The sequence below is a fragment of the Xyrauchen texanus genome, chromosome 8 (genome assembly GCF_025860055.1).
Source record: "Xyrauchen texanus isolate HMW12.3.18 chromosome 8, RBS_HiC_50CHRs, whole genome shotgun sequence".
Lineage (NCBI taxonomy): Eukaryota > Metazoa > Chordata > Actinopteri > Cypriniformes > Catostomidae > Xyrauchen > Xyrauchen texanus.
The window spans coordinates 41,209,801-41,229,740 of record NC_068283.1 but is presented as its reverse complement, the minus strand read 5'-3'; the positions used below and the strand labels follow the sequence as shown (position 1 = coordinate 41,229,740).

At 38.2% G+C, this 19,940-nt stretch overlaps 2 protein-coding genes across 2 annotated transcripts in view; both read left to right on the top strand.

Annotated features, from left to right (window-relative positions):
• Positions 1-6,930, top strand: part of LOC127648395 (exportin-6) — a 38,620-nt gene extending 31,690 nt beyond the window's left edge. The window contains exons 18-25 of the mRNA XM_052133060.1: positions 1,656-1,811; positions 1,958-2,072; positions 2,176-2,254; positions 2,344-2,436; positions 2,619-2,780; positions 3,213-3,311; positions 3,945-4,175; positions 6,147-6,930. Of these exons, the coding sequence (XP_051989020.1) occupies positions 1,656-1,811; positions 1,958-2,072; positions 2,176-2,254; positions 2,344-2,436; positions 2,619-2,780; positions 3,213-3,311; positions 3,945-4,175; positions 6,147-6,248 (1,037 nt within the window). The 3' untranslated portion in view covers positions 6,249-6,930. The remainder of the gene's footprint in view (positions 1-1,655; positions 1,812-1,957; positions 2,073-2,175; positions 2,255-2,343; positions 2,437-2,618; positions 2,781-3,212; positions 3,312-3,944; positions 4,176-6,146) is intronic.
• An 8,736-nt stretch (positions 6,931-15,666) lies between these two features.
• LOC127647439 (NAD(P)(+)--arginine ADP-ribosyltransferase 2-like) overlaps positions 15,667-19,940 on the top strand; it is a 157,909-nt gene continuing 153,635 nt past the window's right edge. Inside the window, exons 1-2 of the mRNA XM_052131669.1 lie at positions 15,667-15,726; positions 15,936-16,050. Of these exons, the coding sequence (XP_051987629.1) occupies positions 15,997-16,050 (54 nt within the window). The 5' untranslated portion in view covers positions 15,667-15,726; positions 15,936-15,996. The remainder of the gene's footprint in view (positions 15,727-15,935; positions 16,051-19,940) is intronic.

The following is a 19,940-nucleotide window of genomic DNA, read 5'->3' as shown; positions in this document are numbered from 1 at the left end:
TTGCAACAGAAAATAACTAGATGGGTAAAGTTTGTCAAGACAAATTTTGATGTTGGCTAGTTGTGAAATCTTACGTTTAATGGCGCGATTTTCGGCTGTCGCGTGAGCTTGCGAGAGGGATCGTGTGGAAATAATGGGTGCTCGTGTGGTTGTGGCTCGTATCATGGGAGAGGAATTATGAGCGGAGGCAAGTGGCTTACGAGCTGCTCACGACTTCCTGATAATTATTAAAAATGTTTAAAATATAGTGTGTATGTGTATATATATATATATATATACACACGCAAGAAGTGATACGAGATACAAAATGCATGATCATATGTTATGCATTTCCGAATATGATGTGTATGTTTTTAATCATATATTTTATTGGTTACAATATGAAAAAGTATCTCCTACTGAAAAATCTACTTATTTGCTGACCTGACTGTCCAAGAGAATTGGCGATTTCTCTTCATCTCTTCTCTTTCTCCACCCGGTTGTGGGACCGTTCAGAGGAAACATCAAATAGGCACTGGTGCTCCTGCCAATGTTCCACTAATTTTTCCTCTATTTCTTTGGTCCAATTCGAGTTTCTTGATCGGAGTCATGCTAGTTGATGTTCTGTTGTAGGTACATCAGGACTCCTCCCACTGAAACTTCCCGTGCCCCGTTTCTTGCTCTCTCATTGGCTGTAGGTCAACGCTGCTGTTGTATTCAGTCAAAACATATTTCACACTGCACGATTTGGAGTCGCAGACGGGTCCAGATATTTAACATCGTCGTTCATAGGAGCGAGTTCCGAATTGCCCATGATTTCAGGCTTTTGTCAGCGATCTCAACAAAACTGTCAGCGAGCGAAAATCTGGCTTAAAATCATGTAGCGTAAACTCCGCATAAGACAAACTGCTAAGCTACAGAGTGAGAGAAGGAGAGAGAGTGGGCAACTTAAAGCAGATCAAAGGCATTTTTTAGGTTTGTTTACATTTGAATATTTGACAATCTGAGCTGGAATTAACGAGCATTCCGTTTGCCCATTTGAATATTCAGTTAATATAAACCTGTTTTTTTTGTTTAGTTTTTTCCCTCCAGATTTTGATCATTGTTTGTATGAAAACCTTAAGTCTGAAAAGTTAGAAAAGATATGGCACAATATTCCAGAACAGCCTGAAATTTTGGTCCACATTTAGGGATAAAAAATACAAACAAACAACCTAAACAGCGTTTGTAGAATAACAAAATGCTGGCGTCGTCAAGCCAACATGATCATTTTAAATTGTCTTTACAACAATGCTCTTAAATTGGAGGTCTGTGGAGTGAGGCATTCTGGGGGATTTTAAAGCATTCATTTGAAGCTCGTATTTTTGTTCAAGCACTTGCATGAATTCTTCAGGGAAAAGTTTCATTATTTGAGCTGGAAAAATGTTCTTTGGACATTGGAGTACTTTTTAATGCGGAGCAACTTCTGGTTATAGCCTACTTCAGCATATTTCCTGTTGGTGGAGTTTACTCCATGTATGCAGTTAGGCCATGTTACAATCTTTGTTGTCCCTGCACTTAAAAATAATCAGGTTTGCTTTATGTATTTGGTAATGAGTCGAAAGACTGGCTATAACAGTCTAAATTAGACAAGTCTTATTTAGTAAATAATCATTTGTATCTTGTCTGTCTCTCAGGTAAAGCAGTGATCCAGCAGACTCTGTGTGTATTGAAGGATCTGGTGGACAGTATATCAGGAGAAGCTACCAAATCCCGTCAGATCTGTTACCACAGTCTGCAGGAGTCAGTACAGGTCACGCTCTCCCTGTTTCCCCAATTCATCCAACAGCCAGGTAAACAGTCACAGTTTCGGCCCTAATATCTCTGGAGACAGTGCTGTACTGCTTAAAATGAAGTTGTGGTCATTTTTATTTTAGATAGTGTTTTTTTTTTCTCCCTGCTGATGTAAATCTGATTTATTGGATTCTCTCTCTCTCAGATGTGACGGATGAGATGCTGAGTTTCTTTCTTACGCTGTTTCAAGCGTTACGTGTGCAGATGGGCGTGGCCTTCACAGAGCAGATCATCCAGACCTTTCTCGGCATGTTCACCAGGTGTGTGAGGCACCTGTTCTCCGAGCTCTCTTTACTTACTAGACAGCCATGGAAAAAAATCTGAATGTGTTTTAAACTGGTTGATCTTCATCATGTTCCTCAGGGAGCAGCTGGCGGTGAGCATCTTACAGGAGGGCAGCTCGGGTTCCAAAGTGGTCCAGAAATTTCTCAAGATTCTTCAGGTTAATAAACAAGAACTTACTTTGTCTTTGAGTTTGTGGTTATTAAATATATTGTATTCACTGTTCATCTTTGTGTGTTATTGTCTCAGGTTGTAGTGCAGGAACCTGGTCAGACCTTCAAGCCTCTGTTACCCAGCATCCTCAGTCTGTGTTTGGATCAGGTTTACCCAATATTGGCAGAGGTACACTATATGACCAAAAGACACTCAACTTCAGAGTCATTTGGAAAAAGTTGATTTCCCAGCATAGTTGCAAAATAAAGGAAATGATGTTTCTTTAGAAACAACCTTTAGCCTTTAAGGTCCTATAAAAGGTCTCGATCAGAACTTGTGTTAATTTGCTCATCTTTTTCTCTGTTTTGTAGCGCTCCTGTCCAGATGTGAAAGCTGAGATGTTTGAGCTGCTCTTTCAGATTCTTCATCAGAACTGGAGGTTCTTCTTTAAGAGTTCTGTGCTGAGCAGTGTGCAGAGAACCAGGGGTGAAGAACCCATGGAGAACCAAGAGCAGTTTACTACTGCCATGCAGGTATCTACTGCACAATATTTGCGTTTTCAAACGAAATCGTATTAGTGTGGACGTGACCTGAAGCTGAAACTATTTAGTTTATATAAATAAAACCTGACACTTTCAGAGTTTTGTAAGTTGCCATATGAACAACCAATCTGGAACGACCATTAGACTGATTTTAGGTTTCACTAACTTTACAAATGTGCATTTAAGATTGCTTTCAAAAAGTAAACATAACACCTGTTCTCAGTTCATTATGAGTCTGCCATAACCTGCAATTCAGTAAGCGAGAACTGCATCAATCAAGCGATTCGTTTACTAATTGCACAGAACATTGCCCTTGTGTTTTTGTGTGTGTAGCCAGTGTAGACCACTTCATTTTACCCAGTCATACTTGATACATACAATGTCCTACCATTATGTCTGACTATTGTTGTCTTTGACTTTCAGGCATTCGGTCAGTCTTTCTTGCAACCAGATATTCACATCTTCAAACAGAACTTGAGTTATCTGGAGGTCCTGAACACAAAACACAAGCTGTACCACAGGGTAACGCACACACTCATATGCAACACTTTGTCCTGAATTAAATAGTTTTATATATAATTTAGATATTGCAGCTTTTACATTTTGGCTGATTACACAGAATTAAATGCTTATATAAATGTGTATGTGTGTATATATATATATATATATATATATCTAATGTAATTTCAAGTAGAGGGGAACCTAACTGAATCAAGTAACTCCAACAAAAAATGTAATGTCAAAAGTAACTCAAATGAAACTCTTAGTGAATGCTAGCTAGTTACAGGAAATGTTAACATGCTAAACCGTTTGGTGGGAAGCACTACTAAGTAGTTGCTATGGTAAGCATAGTTATCCCTCAATGGATAAAGCAACTGTCCTCGACCTAGGCTTAAGCTCCACTCTTCACCTTGATGGTAACCTCTCAAACTACTACTTTTGAATCTCAACGTACCAAAACATTAAATAATAGCAAGTCTCTACCTTCATATTCATCTTGCTCAAAGACACTTAAAATAACACAACATTTACTCTCCTTATGGAGTCCCACGCAAAGCATGCTGGGAACTAGAAATCCTTGTTTACCTAGTTTGACTCCTGTCTCTGGTTGGCTCCCTGTCTAATGTTGACACTGATATTCTGCGTCTATTTCAGAAGCTGTTTCGGAATTCAATGCTCTTCCACTTCTTAAACGTTCTGCTGCAAGTCCTCCTGCACAAGGGTCACGACCTCCTACAGGAGGACATCGCACTGGCCCTCTACAACATGGCAGCGGTGGATTTCACAGCATTCTACTCTTCCTTCTTGCCAGAGTTCCTAAATGGTTGCCAAGGCCTCGACCCACACCAACGCACAATGCTTGCCCGAAACTTCACGCCAGAGAGGGTGAGCACACATGATTTGTGCATTTTACAATGGGATTCTTAGATTTGTTAGTGTGAAGTATAGTTTTTATGGTGAAGTGCATTATGGTGCGTAGCTGTAGAGTATCTAAGTCAGGTTTGGGGAATGTTCGACTAATATTAATGATCGTAATCAATGATTAATCATACGGTTTTGACTAGATAACAATACATACAAAAACGCCCCAAAAAGGGCTTATATAGTCCAAGAGTCTTCTTCAAATATATATAGATAATTAAACACAACGAATTATAATTAATTAGGAATATACGTCATATGCAGACAGGCTATATTAATTTTAATAACACCTTAATGGAATTGACCCGTAGGCTACCGCAACCAGTCAGTTCGTCCAGCGAACCGCTTTGCTAAATACTCCTGATCAATTCTCCAGAAGGTTTATTTTTAGTATAAGCTTATTCATCAAAAGCACCTTAACTTACTTTGATAATATCAGCTCGTAGCTTAAAATCGCACATTAAAGAGGCTTTGTTTTATGACCAACAAACACAGACAATCAAGCGTATAATTGGGTTTAATACAAGGAACTAGGATATATCACTACACTTAACAAACAAACATTTAACATAGAAACATAAGATAAAAACAGTAAACACAGTAAGGGAAAATAAAGAGATTATTATAGAGATAGTAAACTTATTTCCACAGTTAACCTTTCAGAGCCAGCACGGAAGTTACACACTGTAACGCATTTGAATTTCAATGAAATAATACTTGCACAATGGACCTATGTGTGTCGCTGAGCAAGACTGCGTGTATGTCGTGTCCTCGTGGCGTCCTTGAGATGGGCTTTCTGTCGGTGTTTCCAGAGCGTGGATTGTCCGCGTAGAGTTCAAAGCGTCTTAAAGTTAACTGTTGGAGAGTTGCAGGGTTCCGGAGGGTTGAGATGTTCAGGGTAGTCCGAGGGAGGAGAGAGAGGGTCCGAAGATGTCCGGAAGAGTGGGGGAAGAGTGCAGAAGAGAAGAGATGCCGGGGAAGCGAAGATGCAAAAGAGGGAGCAGCAAAAGAGTTGAAATGTTCAGCAGAAGAGAGAGAGTCAATGCTGGATCTGACTTTTAAAGTAGGGAGGTCACACCTCCTTTGGGAGAAGTGACCCAATGAGACCCCTCCGTTTTGGGCGCGAGTTGGTTTCTTTGTTCTGCCAAGGCTCTTCATTTGCATACTTTACGACTTTACAGGCTTTGGGTTGAATCACTCAAAAGACAGTAAAACATAGCAGAATACCTTTTAATGTAATCTTATATTTATATTCAGCTAGGACAAGTCGTAAGGTTTAATTTGATACCAAGAAACATGTATTTAGTACACTTAAAAGTGGATATACATACTCAGGCTTTTATTTAAAGCTTCAGAGTTTAACTAATCACAACTAAACAAATTTTAACTAGTTTAATCTAACATCAGAAATACACAACATACAGGGATTAAACGTATTTCCTTAAAAATAAACCTTCTAGGTTTTAAAATGAAAGACACATTCTGTTGCCAACTTTTCACGTGCCTTGCTCACATGGTAAAGCACGAGGATTTGGAGTGTGTCACATGGGTAGGGGGTTTTAGAAGGACGAGGATTCTCTGTCAATAGCGCATTATACTTCCCAGACTCGCCGGCGCTATTCCAGTGATTTAGATAAGGTTTAACAGTGGGTTCATTGTATTCAGAATCCATGACTTCCATGATTCCCCTTCATACTCTACATAGCACTGGACATTATGTAAAAAATATTATTTCTGGATTTGTGCATTTTAGAGTGTTTACAAAGTGTGTTACTTATTAAATAAACCAGTTTTTCATATTGCATTTTCATGCTTGTAGCCGATATGACTTATGCGTTCACATTGGATAATGTAAAAGGTACAAATGCACTGCATGTACTCGCATGCTAGAGCATGTAAGTCATGTCTTGTTGCTGTCTTTTCCACCCCTTGCAGGACCTGCCATCATTTTCTCAGGGAGTGTATCGTCTGGTGAACGATCTGCGCTTCTACAGACTGTGCAACGGAAGCCTTCCACCAGGAACGCTGAAATTATAGCAGCAGATGACACATGCCACATAGCCAAACCAAGGCCCCATCCTTCCAAGGACGCAGATCACTGCTTTAGTGGTCACGTATTGCCTTTTCGCCAGAGGCCAGCCTGTGATCTCACCGGAGGCGTGTTCGTTCGTCTGCTTATTTTGTGTTTATTTCAGCTAGATTTTACACATTGCCAATGATCAAGAGGCCAAAGTGGATGTTCTACGTCTGCCGTCGAGACTGGAGCACTCTTAAAAGTTGTCCAAAATCGGCTGATGCGATTTAAAAGCACTGCTGTTCGGGACCCACGGTTTTGTTTATGCAAACCTCTATTGATTGGGATTGAATTGGAGCGGTGCTTTCTGAATTGCTTGTTGTTTTAAAAGAACTGGTAACTGAAAGCACACTTATTTTGTTGAAATGAACAGATGGTTTCTGAAATGCAGTGCTTGGAGTGAGCGAATGGATCTCAAAATGGTTTAAAGTGAATTTTGCCTACTGGCTGATTTTGAGTGAAGCATTTCTGGAGCTGAGTGGTTTTAAAGTGAACAGGTGCAATGCAGAGCAATTTATTTTTTCTCTTAATCGTCTGGTTTTATTTCTTAATCCTCATTTCCATTGCAGATGGAGTCTCACGTGTTTTTCATATCATTCCATCCTGAACAAGGAGAAACAAACCTTCAATAAAGTTTTATAATGAAACGCATTCTGTTTTATTGTTTAATTGATTGCATTGATTCCAGTTAACTTGGAAATCCTATTAACAAATTAAACAAATGGCTTGATTTGAGCACAAATGCATGTTTTCTCTAGCAGTGGTTTTGTATGTTGATTTCAAACAGCTAGTTTAAATCTTTATAAAGTAGAAATTTTGGGGGAATTCTGTGCTCCAAAACAAACAGTATCGTCATATTCATGCAATGCCTCTTGGGTAAACAAATAAACACAAAAAGGGTGATGAAGGTAGGTTTCAAACAAAAGGTTGAACCATGTTCTCAGAAGAACACGTATGTAAATGTCAGAATATTTGGCGATGTTGACACATTAGTTTAGTTTATTATCTGTTCGCCAAAATGTTTTTTATGGTACCATTTGCAGTTTACATGAATTACTTTGTGCTTAACTCATTTAATAGCCCGTAATGTGCTATTCAATAGCCAGGTCTCGTGACAACATACTCCATATGGTCTAACAATTTAACATGCCTTCATGTGGGGCATCTTAAAGGTGCAGTTTTATTTGTATAGAGCTTTCCACAACACTTTTCAGCTTTACAGAAAATCATGCTTTATAGATATTACAGTTTCACTTTCTGTTAAAGTCGAAGAATGATCATAGTTTAGTTTGAATAAATATGATTGTAAATTGTGTTTAAATATAAATAATTAAATCATGGCATTTAGAGCCCCAGTGAGCATCTGAAGGTGACTGTGGCAAGGAACACAAAACTCCATAAGATGTAGATTAATGGAGAAAAATAACCTTGGGAGAAACCAGACTCACTGTGGGGGCCAGTTCCCCTCTGACTAACATCATGAATATAATGTAAATATTAATATAATGTATAATATATAAATGTATATATTAGTTATGTATAGTTAAAGTCATGGTTTAAAATTATTAAACTAAGTAAGTGTTAAGGGACAGTGTTTAAACATCGATTGTGTTTGAACTGTAAGATTAATGACCACAGTCGTTGAAGTCCATCCTTGATTATCTGCAGAAGTTCACGTTAGTCTATTTTCCACCATCGGGCCGAACGGTTCTGGGCACGATTAGGCACGTCACCATTAGAAACCGTTCTCAGCCCAGAATTCTCAGCACGCTTAGACAACCGTGCTCTACCGTGCCTGTAGTGAAGTCTTGACTCACGATTGTTCAATTGATGTATTTCTTGTGTACATTTGAAGTCTGTTTTCACCACCACAGTGGATAAAACCATCTGTAACCGTGCCGGTTGGCCGGGATCGGCACAAAATAGAATGGTTTCACAACCAGAACATTTCGGCCCGATGGTGGAAAAGAGTCTCTGGTAACCTCGGAATATGAATCCCGAGGTTGAGACTGGAAAACAAATAGAATAATATTTGCATAGATGCCATTCAATTTTTTGCAGAGTTATAGATCATGATCACTGTTTCTGGTATGATTTTAAAATATCAAATTGGTATCAAATATAACACCCAATTTTTCGATGTAGAAGATGATGTAACAGTACATCCATTGAGAGTCAAATTATATTTTAAAGAACCATTGAGGAATTGTTGACTACGGTATGTGCTTTTATGTTATTATTTTGTGTGATCATCACTGTAATGGTGGATAACTTCCAAATGCTCATCAAGAACAGAAGGAAGACGAGGTTTTTAAAGGAATAACAATCCAGACGGGAGGTTGACCAGCTGGCTGTCTGGTGCGGTCACAACTTTGAGCTGAACACGCTCAAAACAGTGGAGATGACAGTCGAGTTCATAGCCATGTACCTGAGGTTCAATGGTCACTTCCTCGGGTGTGCCTTATTTTTCTATAATTCAATGGTCCGTCATCAATTATTCCTCACACACACACATTTATATATATATATATATAAATCATTTTAGTCATTTAATTTTTTTAAATTATTTATCTTAACCTTATTTCTGTATACATTTTTATTGTTGGTATATAAGTATTATTTTTTATTTTTTTCCCTTCACATGTACTTCCTGTCTTTATGACTCAGTGATTGTATTCATACATTGTTCCATCTGTATAATTGTGTATATCTTATTGAACACAGTTTTAGCACAATCTGTGGACTTTTCAGACTGTTCCTTACCCACCCTAGGCAAAATTTCCCATTTATATCTGTTAAATGAGCGAATGAATGATACAAAAATGATACAAAATCTCTACATAATTGACACATCTTACAACAATTGAGAATAATTACAATTTAATAAACTATATATATATAAAATTAAGAGATTTAAGAAGTGAGTTTAATTCAATATCAAAGGGGATAGGATGGAATACCGTTTGTAAATATTTGCTTATGAAGAATTTGCCATATAAAATAAAGAAATTAACAATATAACTCCATGTGGTCTACTTTTATTATCATTATAATAAAAAAAATAATGTCTTTTAAATTGAAAGAGTGTGTAACATTGGCAGAATCAAAATTGTTTGGAAATAGGGCCACCAAAAAACAAACGTGCAAATGTCTCCTCTACTTGTTTGCAACAAGATCATGAGCTGCCAATGTCCAAATATTTAGAAATGTTAGAATTGACGGGGTATATTTTATGTGCAATTTTGAAACATATTTCCTTTGCCTTATTGGAAATACATTATTTTCCAGGTAAAAGCCGGCCCTTTTCCAACCAATATCTTCTACCAAAGACCTCCAACAGAACTTTCCACTTGAAGAAATGTCTTTTTAAATTGAACATTTTGGCGTACATGCCTATTGGTACATTTCTTATCTAATAGATCAATCCCTTCCTAGAGTAAAGTAGATTGTATTGTAACTGTACTCCTTGGATTATATATGGAGTGACTTTTAATAAGGTGAATTATCCCAGGTGAGATTGCTTTAACCACTGCACTAAACTCTTTTGGAGGAACCGGGAAATTGTGCTAATTCATACATTTCTCATAAGTCAAAACATTTCCTGAGTCATCAAATAAGGAAAGGATACAGTTAATATTATTTTGGAACCATCTGGGGAAAAAATCAACTCATTCCTGATAGTGATGTCACTGTTATTCCATAAAATTGTTAAATGGGGGTGAGAAATGGACATAGTACAGCTTCCAAGCAAGGAGACACTGCTGATGAAGTTTGGACAAAGCAATAGGTAGAAGGTAAATAATTGCATTTCAAAATAAAGAAAAGGCTACCAATTTGATCAAAGATATGGTTGGGGATGACATCAGCTATGACATACTGCACATTTTCATGATACAAGCATTTAATTGTTACAAGTGTAAATGTTGTACAGTGACGTCAAAATTACAGAGTTATTCAGCCCCAACCCAAATTTTGTCATCTAACTTCCTGTTTGTATTGAAGCTACATTGAAGAGTCGATCAAAATTGATTCTCCTTCATTTTTTGGTTTCGATGTGTAGTTGACATGAAATGTTCAAAAGTGACCGTTCGTATTATTACAAGTTCATGACTAAAGAAAATTACAGCTTTTAAAATGACATTTTCACACTATGTTTTTTTGAAGCTTTAATGTGATTAAAATAGTTGTAAATATAATATAAAATAAAACGTACCGTTTCACATGTAAATGTGTATATGCATAAGTTGCACCCCTTCCCCCGTCTCAAACAAATCTACTCGCCTGAACTATAACACGATGGGTGAATGACACAAAAAGTTGGCCAGCTAGAGGTGTCATACAGAGATATTTTAATGACTTTGTGTTATCTCTTGGAGTTCATGTGATGTGCACAAAGTATATGAGCCATATCAGTCCATCCACAGATTGAAGACAGTACTCTTGTTTAAAATCTTCCCGCTCTGCTTCCACTTTTTAAGACATCCTTTGAAAACTTTAAAATACTCCTGATAACTTTTGACAACTCTATAACCTGTAAATCCACTTTGCTAGCTAATTACACTTTTCCATCAACACCATAGATATGGTGAATGGTCTGCACTTATATTAGGGCTTTTGTTTAACCTTAGCGGTATTTAACGTGTCTCATTCACTCATTCACACACACCAATGATGGCAGAGCTGCCATGCAAGGTGCTAGACTGCCATTGGGAGCAACTTGGGGTTCAGTGTCTTGCCCAAGGACACTTCAGCACGTGGAGTCGTGTGGGCCGGGAATCGAACCACCAACCCTGCGATTAGTGGCCGACCCGCTCTACCACCTGAGCCACAGCCGTCCCATATCTATATAGCAACCCCTAGAATGGAAGTTCAGAGACAAAATGTTCAAGGTGGCTGTGCGCTAGTTTCTCTGGTGCACAAGGAGAGCATTGTTCACAGAAATTTAATAAAGATGCTGACAAGTCACGCCTGAGAAAAACCGCTAATTTGTGTCTCGACTTCTTTTCTCCTCAAAAATGAATCTGTCAATCAGATCTTATGCCTACATATTTCTAGGGTTTTTTTTTTATCATTTTTGCAGTAATCAACATTATGACACAATTGCTGTCGATTGAGCTTAACTTGTATTGAACCTTGAATTGTCCTTTAAATAATGATTATTTCACACAAGTCCTAAGTGAGAATATTTTAAAGACAACATTCTCTCTTGAATGAGGATGAGGTGAAGACAGGTGAGTGATATTAAAGCATACAACAAATTTTTAATGCTTTTCTTTGCTGACATTATATGACTAATGTCAGAATACTTTGTTTAGCAGATTTTTACCAGAAGCACATTCTACGTTCAGTGAATTCAGGAAATGCACTAGTCAGGTCTATACCTTTATGCAGTGTGTATATACGGTATATCCTCATGTTACTCTACATCCTCATGCATGTACATTATGCTTTGTCTTCACTATACACTATGCATAATTTATTTAAATATATTTTAACTGTGTGGCAGGGTGGAAGGCGGGGCCGGGTTGTGATTATACACACCCGGTCCCTTATCAGGCTAATTAAGCCTCCAAGAGGGATAAAGGCCGATGGCAGATGGTGCAAAAGACAAACACACACCTGACGGACATGACCGTATACGATCTGTCTCTCCCGCACCATCCTCCGCAGTCAGCCTTTATCCCTCTCGGAGGCTTGATTAGTCTGATAAGTAAGTGTGTAGAATCATGAACCGGCCCCGCCATCCGCCCTGCCACAGTCCTCCCTCGTTCTCTCAGGCTGGGGAGCCCCCGGCATGACGTACACCCCCTTTCCCTGCCGGCAGGTCATCCCCGTCTACCTGGATGAGGGAGGGGACAAGGGGAGTGAAACAGAAATAATAAAAATGGGGGTATAATTCCTGTAACAGTGTAGTACCCCCAAAAAACACTGTCAAATTTAAACAAGAGGGAGGCAGAGCGGCAGTGAGAGAGAGGAGAGAGAGATGAAAAAAAAAAAACTCTCTCGCCAGTTCTCCGATACGCCGTAGCTTGTTCCTTGGCCACTCCTCCACCCTCTAACGGACCACAGCCACGCCTCTCCGGGCGGATCGGAGGCAGTCCTCCAGCCCCTGGCGGACGGAATGCCCCGCTGCGTTCTCGGGGAACAGAAGGGGTCTCCCCCGCCCCTGGCAGCGGTTCTCCAGCTCCTGGTGGTCGGCACGAGCCTCTCCCCACTCGCGGTCAGCGGTCTCAGACCCCGGCGCATTTCAGCGGCAGGTAGGGGACTCCTCCGCTCCTGGCAGCGGCCCTGACCGCTCCAGGCGGTCGGTTAGGAGCCCCTTCTCCCCTCGCGGTAATATAAAACTGAAGCAAAAGACAAACACACACATATGACGGACATGTCAGTAAACTATCTCTCTCTCCCGCACTATCCTCCGCAGTCGGCCTTTATCCCTCTCGAAGGCTTAATTAGCCTGATAAGGGACCGGATGTGTATAATCACAACCCGGCCCCGCCCTCCGCCCTGCCACAAACTGACTGATCTCAGTTCAGAACACTCTGCACCGAGTCATGTGACAAAAGAAAATGGAGCTAATCACAGCAGAGTTTGTATTTGGGAGAACTGGCAAAAAAACTAGTTTTTACACTGAAACCTGTTTGAGTCAAAAGACTAGGGTCTCTAGTTTCATCCAAAATGCCAGTTTGAAAATGTAATTGATTGATCGCGAAGCGGACATGAAGTGTTACATATTGGTGACTGTTTTCTTTCCTCCATAATTGACAGAACAGAGGACAAGTGAGCAGACTGATGACCAATTCAACAAAGAAGCTCTTAGCTTTTCTTACTCAGAAATGTAATTCAGTGATTGGTGAGATTCAGAAAATGTAGACATAATGCACCATTAAAGGGCTTATTTATTTTCCTTAACACAAAGGTAGAAATTGTGGACAAAATGTTTTGCTCAGTTTTGGCATACAATGACAGTTCGACTTTAAAGCTGATGTCTGTAACTTTTTTCGAAGGTAAAATTATTTCTCGTAAACCTACTTAATATGTTTTTTACTTTGATTCCAACTAAAAGTGTAAACACCGGATCTGTGGTGCTATGAAAACATTTCTCTGTTTCTGCTTTGAATGGCCCTGTTTGTACAACCATTATATGACTGGAAGTGTTCAAGAATTTTCTGGAATTTGCTTTCATTTTCTAAATTCTGTTTGTTGACACTAGAGATGCAGAAATGACTCACTTTGGCTTCAAATATGAGTGAACATGTTAATACTGTAGACGATGCTAAAACATCCCACAAAGAGAACCTGAAGCATCTTTACTTTCAGTTGATAACTCTGGTTGAATGATTAGATATGTATGTAACGTTTGGAAAAGAGAAAAGGTCAAGAATGTTTTATGTAAGATGTTGTGGAGCACAAATCCATGCACTTATTCCAGTTTAAGTCTTTGATTTGTATTTTATGTTGTTTTTCAGCATTTGCAATGTACAATTTTACCTGATTTTTATTGGTTGCCTTCACTAAATCAGGATGAGGACTATTGCAGCACTTCTTCTCATTTTAGCTGTTGAAGTTAATCTAGGACTCTGAGTATGTTACATGCAAGAAAACATCATGGTTACTGTTGTAACCCCCGTTCTCTGATGGAGGGAACGAGATGTTGTGTCGATGTAGTGACACTAGGGGTCTCTTCTGAGAGCCTCGGTTACCTCTGAACTTGAGAAAAGGCCAAAGAGATGTTGGCAAACAGAATTTGCATGTCCCTCTCCCGGACATACGGGTATAAAAGGAGGGAATCGTGCATCTGTTCATTCAGGTTGTGCACTGAGGAGCCGAGAATAAGGTTCGGCCGTTACAGCGGTTGGTACAGTGTTGTGGCAAGAGGGACAACAGTAACCTAGACGTTCCCCTTCTGTCACTCACTTGACGTTGTGTCGATGTCTGCTCTCTCAGTCTGAGGCCGACGTACAGGTGGTTCGTGGGGATTTACCCGGCGAAACTGCGCCCGCTGCATTACCCCAGATTGCGTTCATCGCCAGCCGCGCCGGCCTCAATCCCGTAGAAAGAAGGCAAAAAAGATCGATTGCAGTTATATGCTCCAATCTGCACACCAGGAGCCTCAATTCAATGGCATTATACCATCTACAGTTCCGTCACAAGAAGAACTGCTTTAACGGGCAGAGATTCACAATCTCCTTGCAAAAGACATGATTGAGATTGATCCAGACTCACAAATGCACAAAATCTTTTACAACTGTTATTTTATCATTTGGAAAAAAGACACCAGGCTTCAGACAATCCTAGATCTGAGGGAAAGCATTTCCACTGAAGTGTTTTCAGACATACAGTTTTATAATTAGTCACCGCCCTATTGGCCCGTGACATTGTGGGTTTCCTCCGGGTACTCCGGTTTACCCCACAAGTCCAAAAACATGCAGGTTAATTTAATTGGAGAATCTAAATATTATAGTTCCAGTATCACATCTGCTTATAAAGCTGCAATCTAATCCTGTTTATGTGAAATAAGCCTGATCCCGAGAACGGCTGAGCTTAAAGAACTGTTGCTATGACAGCAACTTCAGTACGTATAGAATCTGAAACGTTCAGTGTGAACTGTGAAGTCATAAGGAAAGAAAACTGCTCAAGGACAGAATATGTACTGTATATTAAAATGTTAAACTTTACACAGTTAAAAGAAATGATGTTATTGTTTGAAATTAAACAGTAGATGCTGTTTTGGAGTAATTTTCTTAACAAGAACTTTTTATTGCTTGAATGATTTGAAAAGTAGTACTTCCTTCAGGCATTGATTGAAGTGCAAGGTGTGTGTGTGTGTGTGTGTGTGTGTGTGTGTGTGTGTGTGTGTGTGTGTGTGTGTGTGTGTGTGTGTGGCCAAATGCAAGGGAGAGCCAGATTATATGATATGTAAGTTGTTACAATATATAGAATTCATACATACTATAGATCCACATATGACACAATGTACATCAGTTAATAAAATATCCTAACTTTCTGGAAATGGTGTATTCCTGAACAAGTTGAGAATGTTTCAGATAGAGAAAGATGAATGTATCTTGAATATAAATCCTAAAATTATCAAAACAGACCACTTACTGTATAGAACAAATAAGCCCCTGATTGATTTTGTTTTTGATTTTAGGCTGATGTTTGTAATTTTTTTAAGTTAAAAGTATTTTTTGTAAGCCTGATTAGTTTGCAGAGAGGTTTGTAACCTTTTAAGGTGAGTGTAAACACCGGATCTGTGACGCGATGAAAACATTTCCTGTTGGTTTGACTGGCCCTTTTATTTTCGAAATTCTGTTTGTTGACACTAGAGATGCAGAAATGACTCACTTTGGCTATAAATATGAGTGAACATGTTAATACTGTAGACGATGCTAAAACATCCCACAAAGAGAACCTGAAGCATCTTTACTCCTGAAAGATCAGGTAAGTGTTTGTTTTTTGTCTCTGAAAGTTGCCAGTGAGATGTTAGTTGATAACTCGGGGTGGCATGGTTAGATATTCTCATGTAACATTAGAGTAAAGAGAAAGTATTAGTAAGTATTACATGTAAGAAGTTGTGATGTGCAAATGAATGCGCATATTCTTAGACTTTGGATTTGTAAAACTTTATTGTATTTGATGTTGTCTTTCAGCATCTGCACTATATTACTCTATATGAAGTGAATTTCACTGAGGAATCATTACTAAATCAGGATGCTGAGCATTGCACCCCTTCTCATTTTAACTGTTGAAGTTGTCCTAGGACAGGTAAGCTTACTGTACATTCAATATGCACATTGCTACATTACTATTGATAATACATTTCATTATTTCCTGTTGCTACAGATCTTTCCATTGGATATGGCAAACAATTGTGTTGATGACAAATATGAAGATTGTAGAAAGGAAATGTCAGATCTGGTGTTTACATCATTTCTAAAGAATGAAACCGATGAGAATCCCACATATAAAGCAGCTTGGGAAGAAGGGAAAAGGAATGCCAAGACACCAGCAGATAACTTGACCATGAACCATTCAATCGCCATTTATGTGTACACTGGTAGAAGAGTATATGAAGATTTCAATATTGCAGTTCGTAGTGGTAAACTAAAATTACAACAGCAGCACATACAGACTGGTATTCACTTCAGTTTTTGTTGACAGAAGCGATACAGATTCTGAATGAAACACAAAACCAGATGTCACTTTACTTATCGTGGTACTGATGTTGAATTTGATAAGGATGTTAAGAACAAAGAGGTTCGTTTTGGCTCTTTTACATCATCTTCTCTCAATAAAACAGCAATAAAGATTTTTGGAAATGTATCTTGTTTTGAAATTGAAACTTGTGAAGGTGCTTATGTGGCAAACTATTCTGTGCATCTTAGAGAGAAAGAGGTGTTGATTCCCCCATATGAGAAGTTTATAGTCACTGATATCAAGAACAGATTCCTGGTGTAAAACTGTATACGTGCTGAATAGCTCGGGAACAGAAAGTAACCTGAACTGTGCTGTGGTGGCAAAAGTCAAACAGACACATCACAGATTTTTCACTGGTCAAGAAAATTCAGATTTTGCAGTAAGTTCAATTCAGAAATGGACCACCCCCTATTTTTTAAGTGTACAGAACTTTTCTAATCAATTTAAAAGAGTTTTTACAGCACCACACCAGTAGATGTTTGCCCTCATGGGATTGGCGCTCATGGTCTTTCTCCTGGTCCACGTGCTCAGTAATAAACTGACTGTGATTGGGGAAAGATGTAACTTGTCTGTCTCTTTGCGTTTCTCACATGAATACATTTTATTAAAACATTCATTTATTCATTCTTATGCCAACAGAAATGTGTAAAAGAGTATTATAAAGAGTTTAAGTGAGCACATATAACGTCTTAAAGCATTTTTATATGTTGAGGATTATAAAAGCAATTAATCAATGGGTTTAATTAATTCAAGAGTGATTTAAATATGTGTGTATATGTATGAAAGTAATGTGTTAACAGACTGAAGAAGTGAATCCATGACACAAATGTCATTACTTTGTGAAGTGTGTGTTGGAGTTTGTTATATTCTCTGTTCAATCACCATGTTAGTGCATTTCAGTGTGTGCGCATGTGTGAGTAAAATGATGGCATTAATGGATGAGATTGAATAATTAAGATTACAAATGCAACAATAGCTAAAGTATTTCTCTTGCTGTGAAATTTGTATTTGATAATTCATTCAGTGTGTCTTCATGAGCTTGTCATTTATCAATTGCCAAGAGGATGTTTTTGCATGTTTCACAGTTTATGTGCATTTTCAGTATGTAAAGTTGGCAAAGTGTTTTACTGTATTCAGCAGAAAATGATTATTCATGTCAGTAAATAAACTGGCTTGACTGGGGAAAGATGAAACTTGTCTGTCTCTTCATGTTTCTAACAGGCAGTGTTGGGAAGGTTTCTTTGGAAATGTAATAGGTTACAGATTACAAGTTATTTAAAATGTAATAAGTAGTGTAACTATTTCAATTACTTTAATAAATTAATGTAACTGATTACATTTGATTACTTTTCAAAATTTCTAATGAACGTTTTCAACTGTTGATCATTTTCAAACCTTTAATATAATATAAATCCTAATATTGATTTCTCACTAACAGAAGCGAGAATAGATTCTAGTTTCATCCTCACTGGCGACCCAAACAGACTCCCCCATTGTAGCTGTCATAATATGCATGGTGTTGTTTTGTTTTTGTTTTTTTAATAAAGTTATATTCCACCTCAAATATTGTTTAGACTCAATGACCAATCGTTGTGTGTTAGTAGTTAAATAGTTTTATTTTGCAAGTCAAAACGAGTCAAACTATTAGAGAGATGTGTCCACTAGGTGGCGCTTCAGGTTAACAGTCATCATATAGGACAAGATTCAAACCCTTGAGAAAATCAATATGAAACTGCAGCAGATTGTGTCATCATTCAATCATAAATCACTTTCAGTTGAAAATCACGCAATAATCTAAACACTGATTTGACAAAAGACACTCAAAATGAAAATGTGTTAGTGGTAAAGTTGCTTTGGCTTGGGGAGTCTGTCGGTGCCCTGAATTTCACAACTCAATGACCTTGTGAGTCATATATATATATATTATATATTACTATAAATACAAACTTTAATACAGTGAAAAAGACACTCTATGAGCTTAACATATATATATATATATACTGTATATATAAATAAATAAAAATGTCCAACATTCTTTTGAATGTCCATGTACTAAAATAATATATTTGATGCCATGAGTGTATCTTCATTTACTATTAAAATTATTTTGAATGGCCATGGAAAATGAAGAAAAGTGATAAGGCAAGGCAAGTTTATTTATGTAGCACATTTCATACACAATGGTAATTCAAAGTGCTTTACATAGAAGAGATTAAAATAAAGAAAAAATAAGAAAAAATAAGAATAACTGAAACAGTTTAGAATAAAATAAAATAAAATACAGTACAAACAGTCGGACACACAGTGGCACAGTGCTCATTCAGTAAATGCACCGCTAAACAGATGTGTTTTGAGTCTGGATTTGAATGTGACTAATGTAGGAGCACATCTGATCTCTTCTGGAAGCTGGTTCCAGCTGCGGCTGACATAATAGCTAAAAGCAGACTCTCCTTGCTTAGAGTGAACCCTTGATATTTCTAGCTGATGTGATCCTAATGATCTGAGTGATCTGTTGGGTTTATATTCAGTGAGCATATCTGCAATATATTGAGGACCTAGCCCATTGAGTGATTTATATACCAGTAATAATACTTTAAAATCAATCCTAAATGTAACTGGGAGCCAGTGTAAAGACCTGAGGACTGGTGTGATATGTTCATATTTTCTGGTTCTGCTCAGAATCCTGGCAGCAGCGTTCTGTATGAGCTGCAACTGTCTTATGGTCTTTTTGGGAAGGCCAGTGAGGAGTCCATTACAATAATCCACCCTGCTGGTGATGAAAGCATGCACAAGTTTCTCTAGGTCTTGACTGGAAACAAAGCATCTAATTCTTGCAATATTTTTCAGATGATAGTATGCTGATTTAGTTATTGCTTTGACATGACTACTGAAACTGTTAACAATTTTATCTTGTTGCAAAAAGTAGTCTGTTAATTTACCTGATGAACTTTCACCTTTTGCTGACCCTTTATGCTTCACAGAGCTAATGTGTGCTTCTAAATCACTTGCATCTTTATTAGCAACTGACACATAAGTGCAGCTTTACATGTCATACATTCTGCTTCACCCTGATCTCCACCTGGACGAAAGCGTGGACATTTCTTCTTTAAATTTGCACTTTCGTTTGGGAATTGTTTCCACTCAGCTGTCATTTGCTGCTACTATCAAGCAATGCCGAACACAACAGCGTTTGATAGGCAAGAATTTGGACAATAGTTGCTGCAAGCCTTTTATAAATCCACCAATTGTTGTGCAAGAAGGCGGAACTTATTAAGAGGGCTTAAAGCAATGCAAATGAGCACGCACACACAATGAAGTATGAGACCAGATGTGCATCTTAATGCAACTAAAGCCGATTCCTGGACATTTTCGCAAATTTAGAAATCCTGGCCTGATGCTTTTTAAGGTCCGAAAAAGAGGACATGTCTGAGAAAAAGAGGACGTATGGTCACCCTACA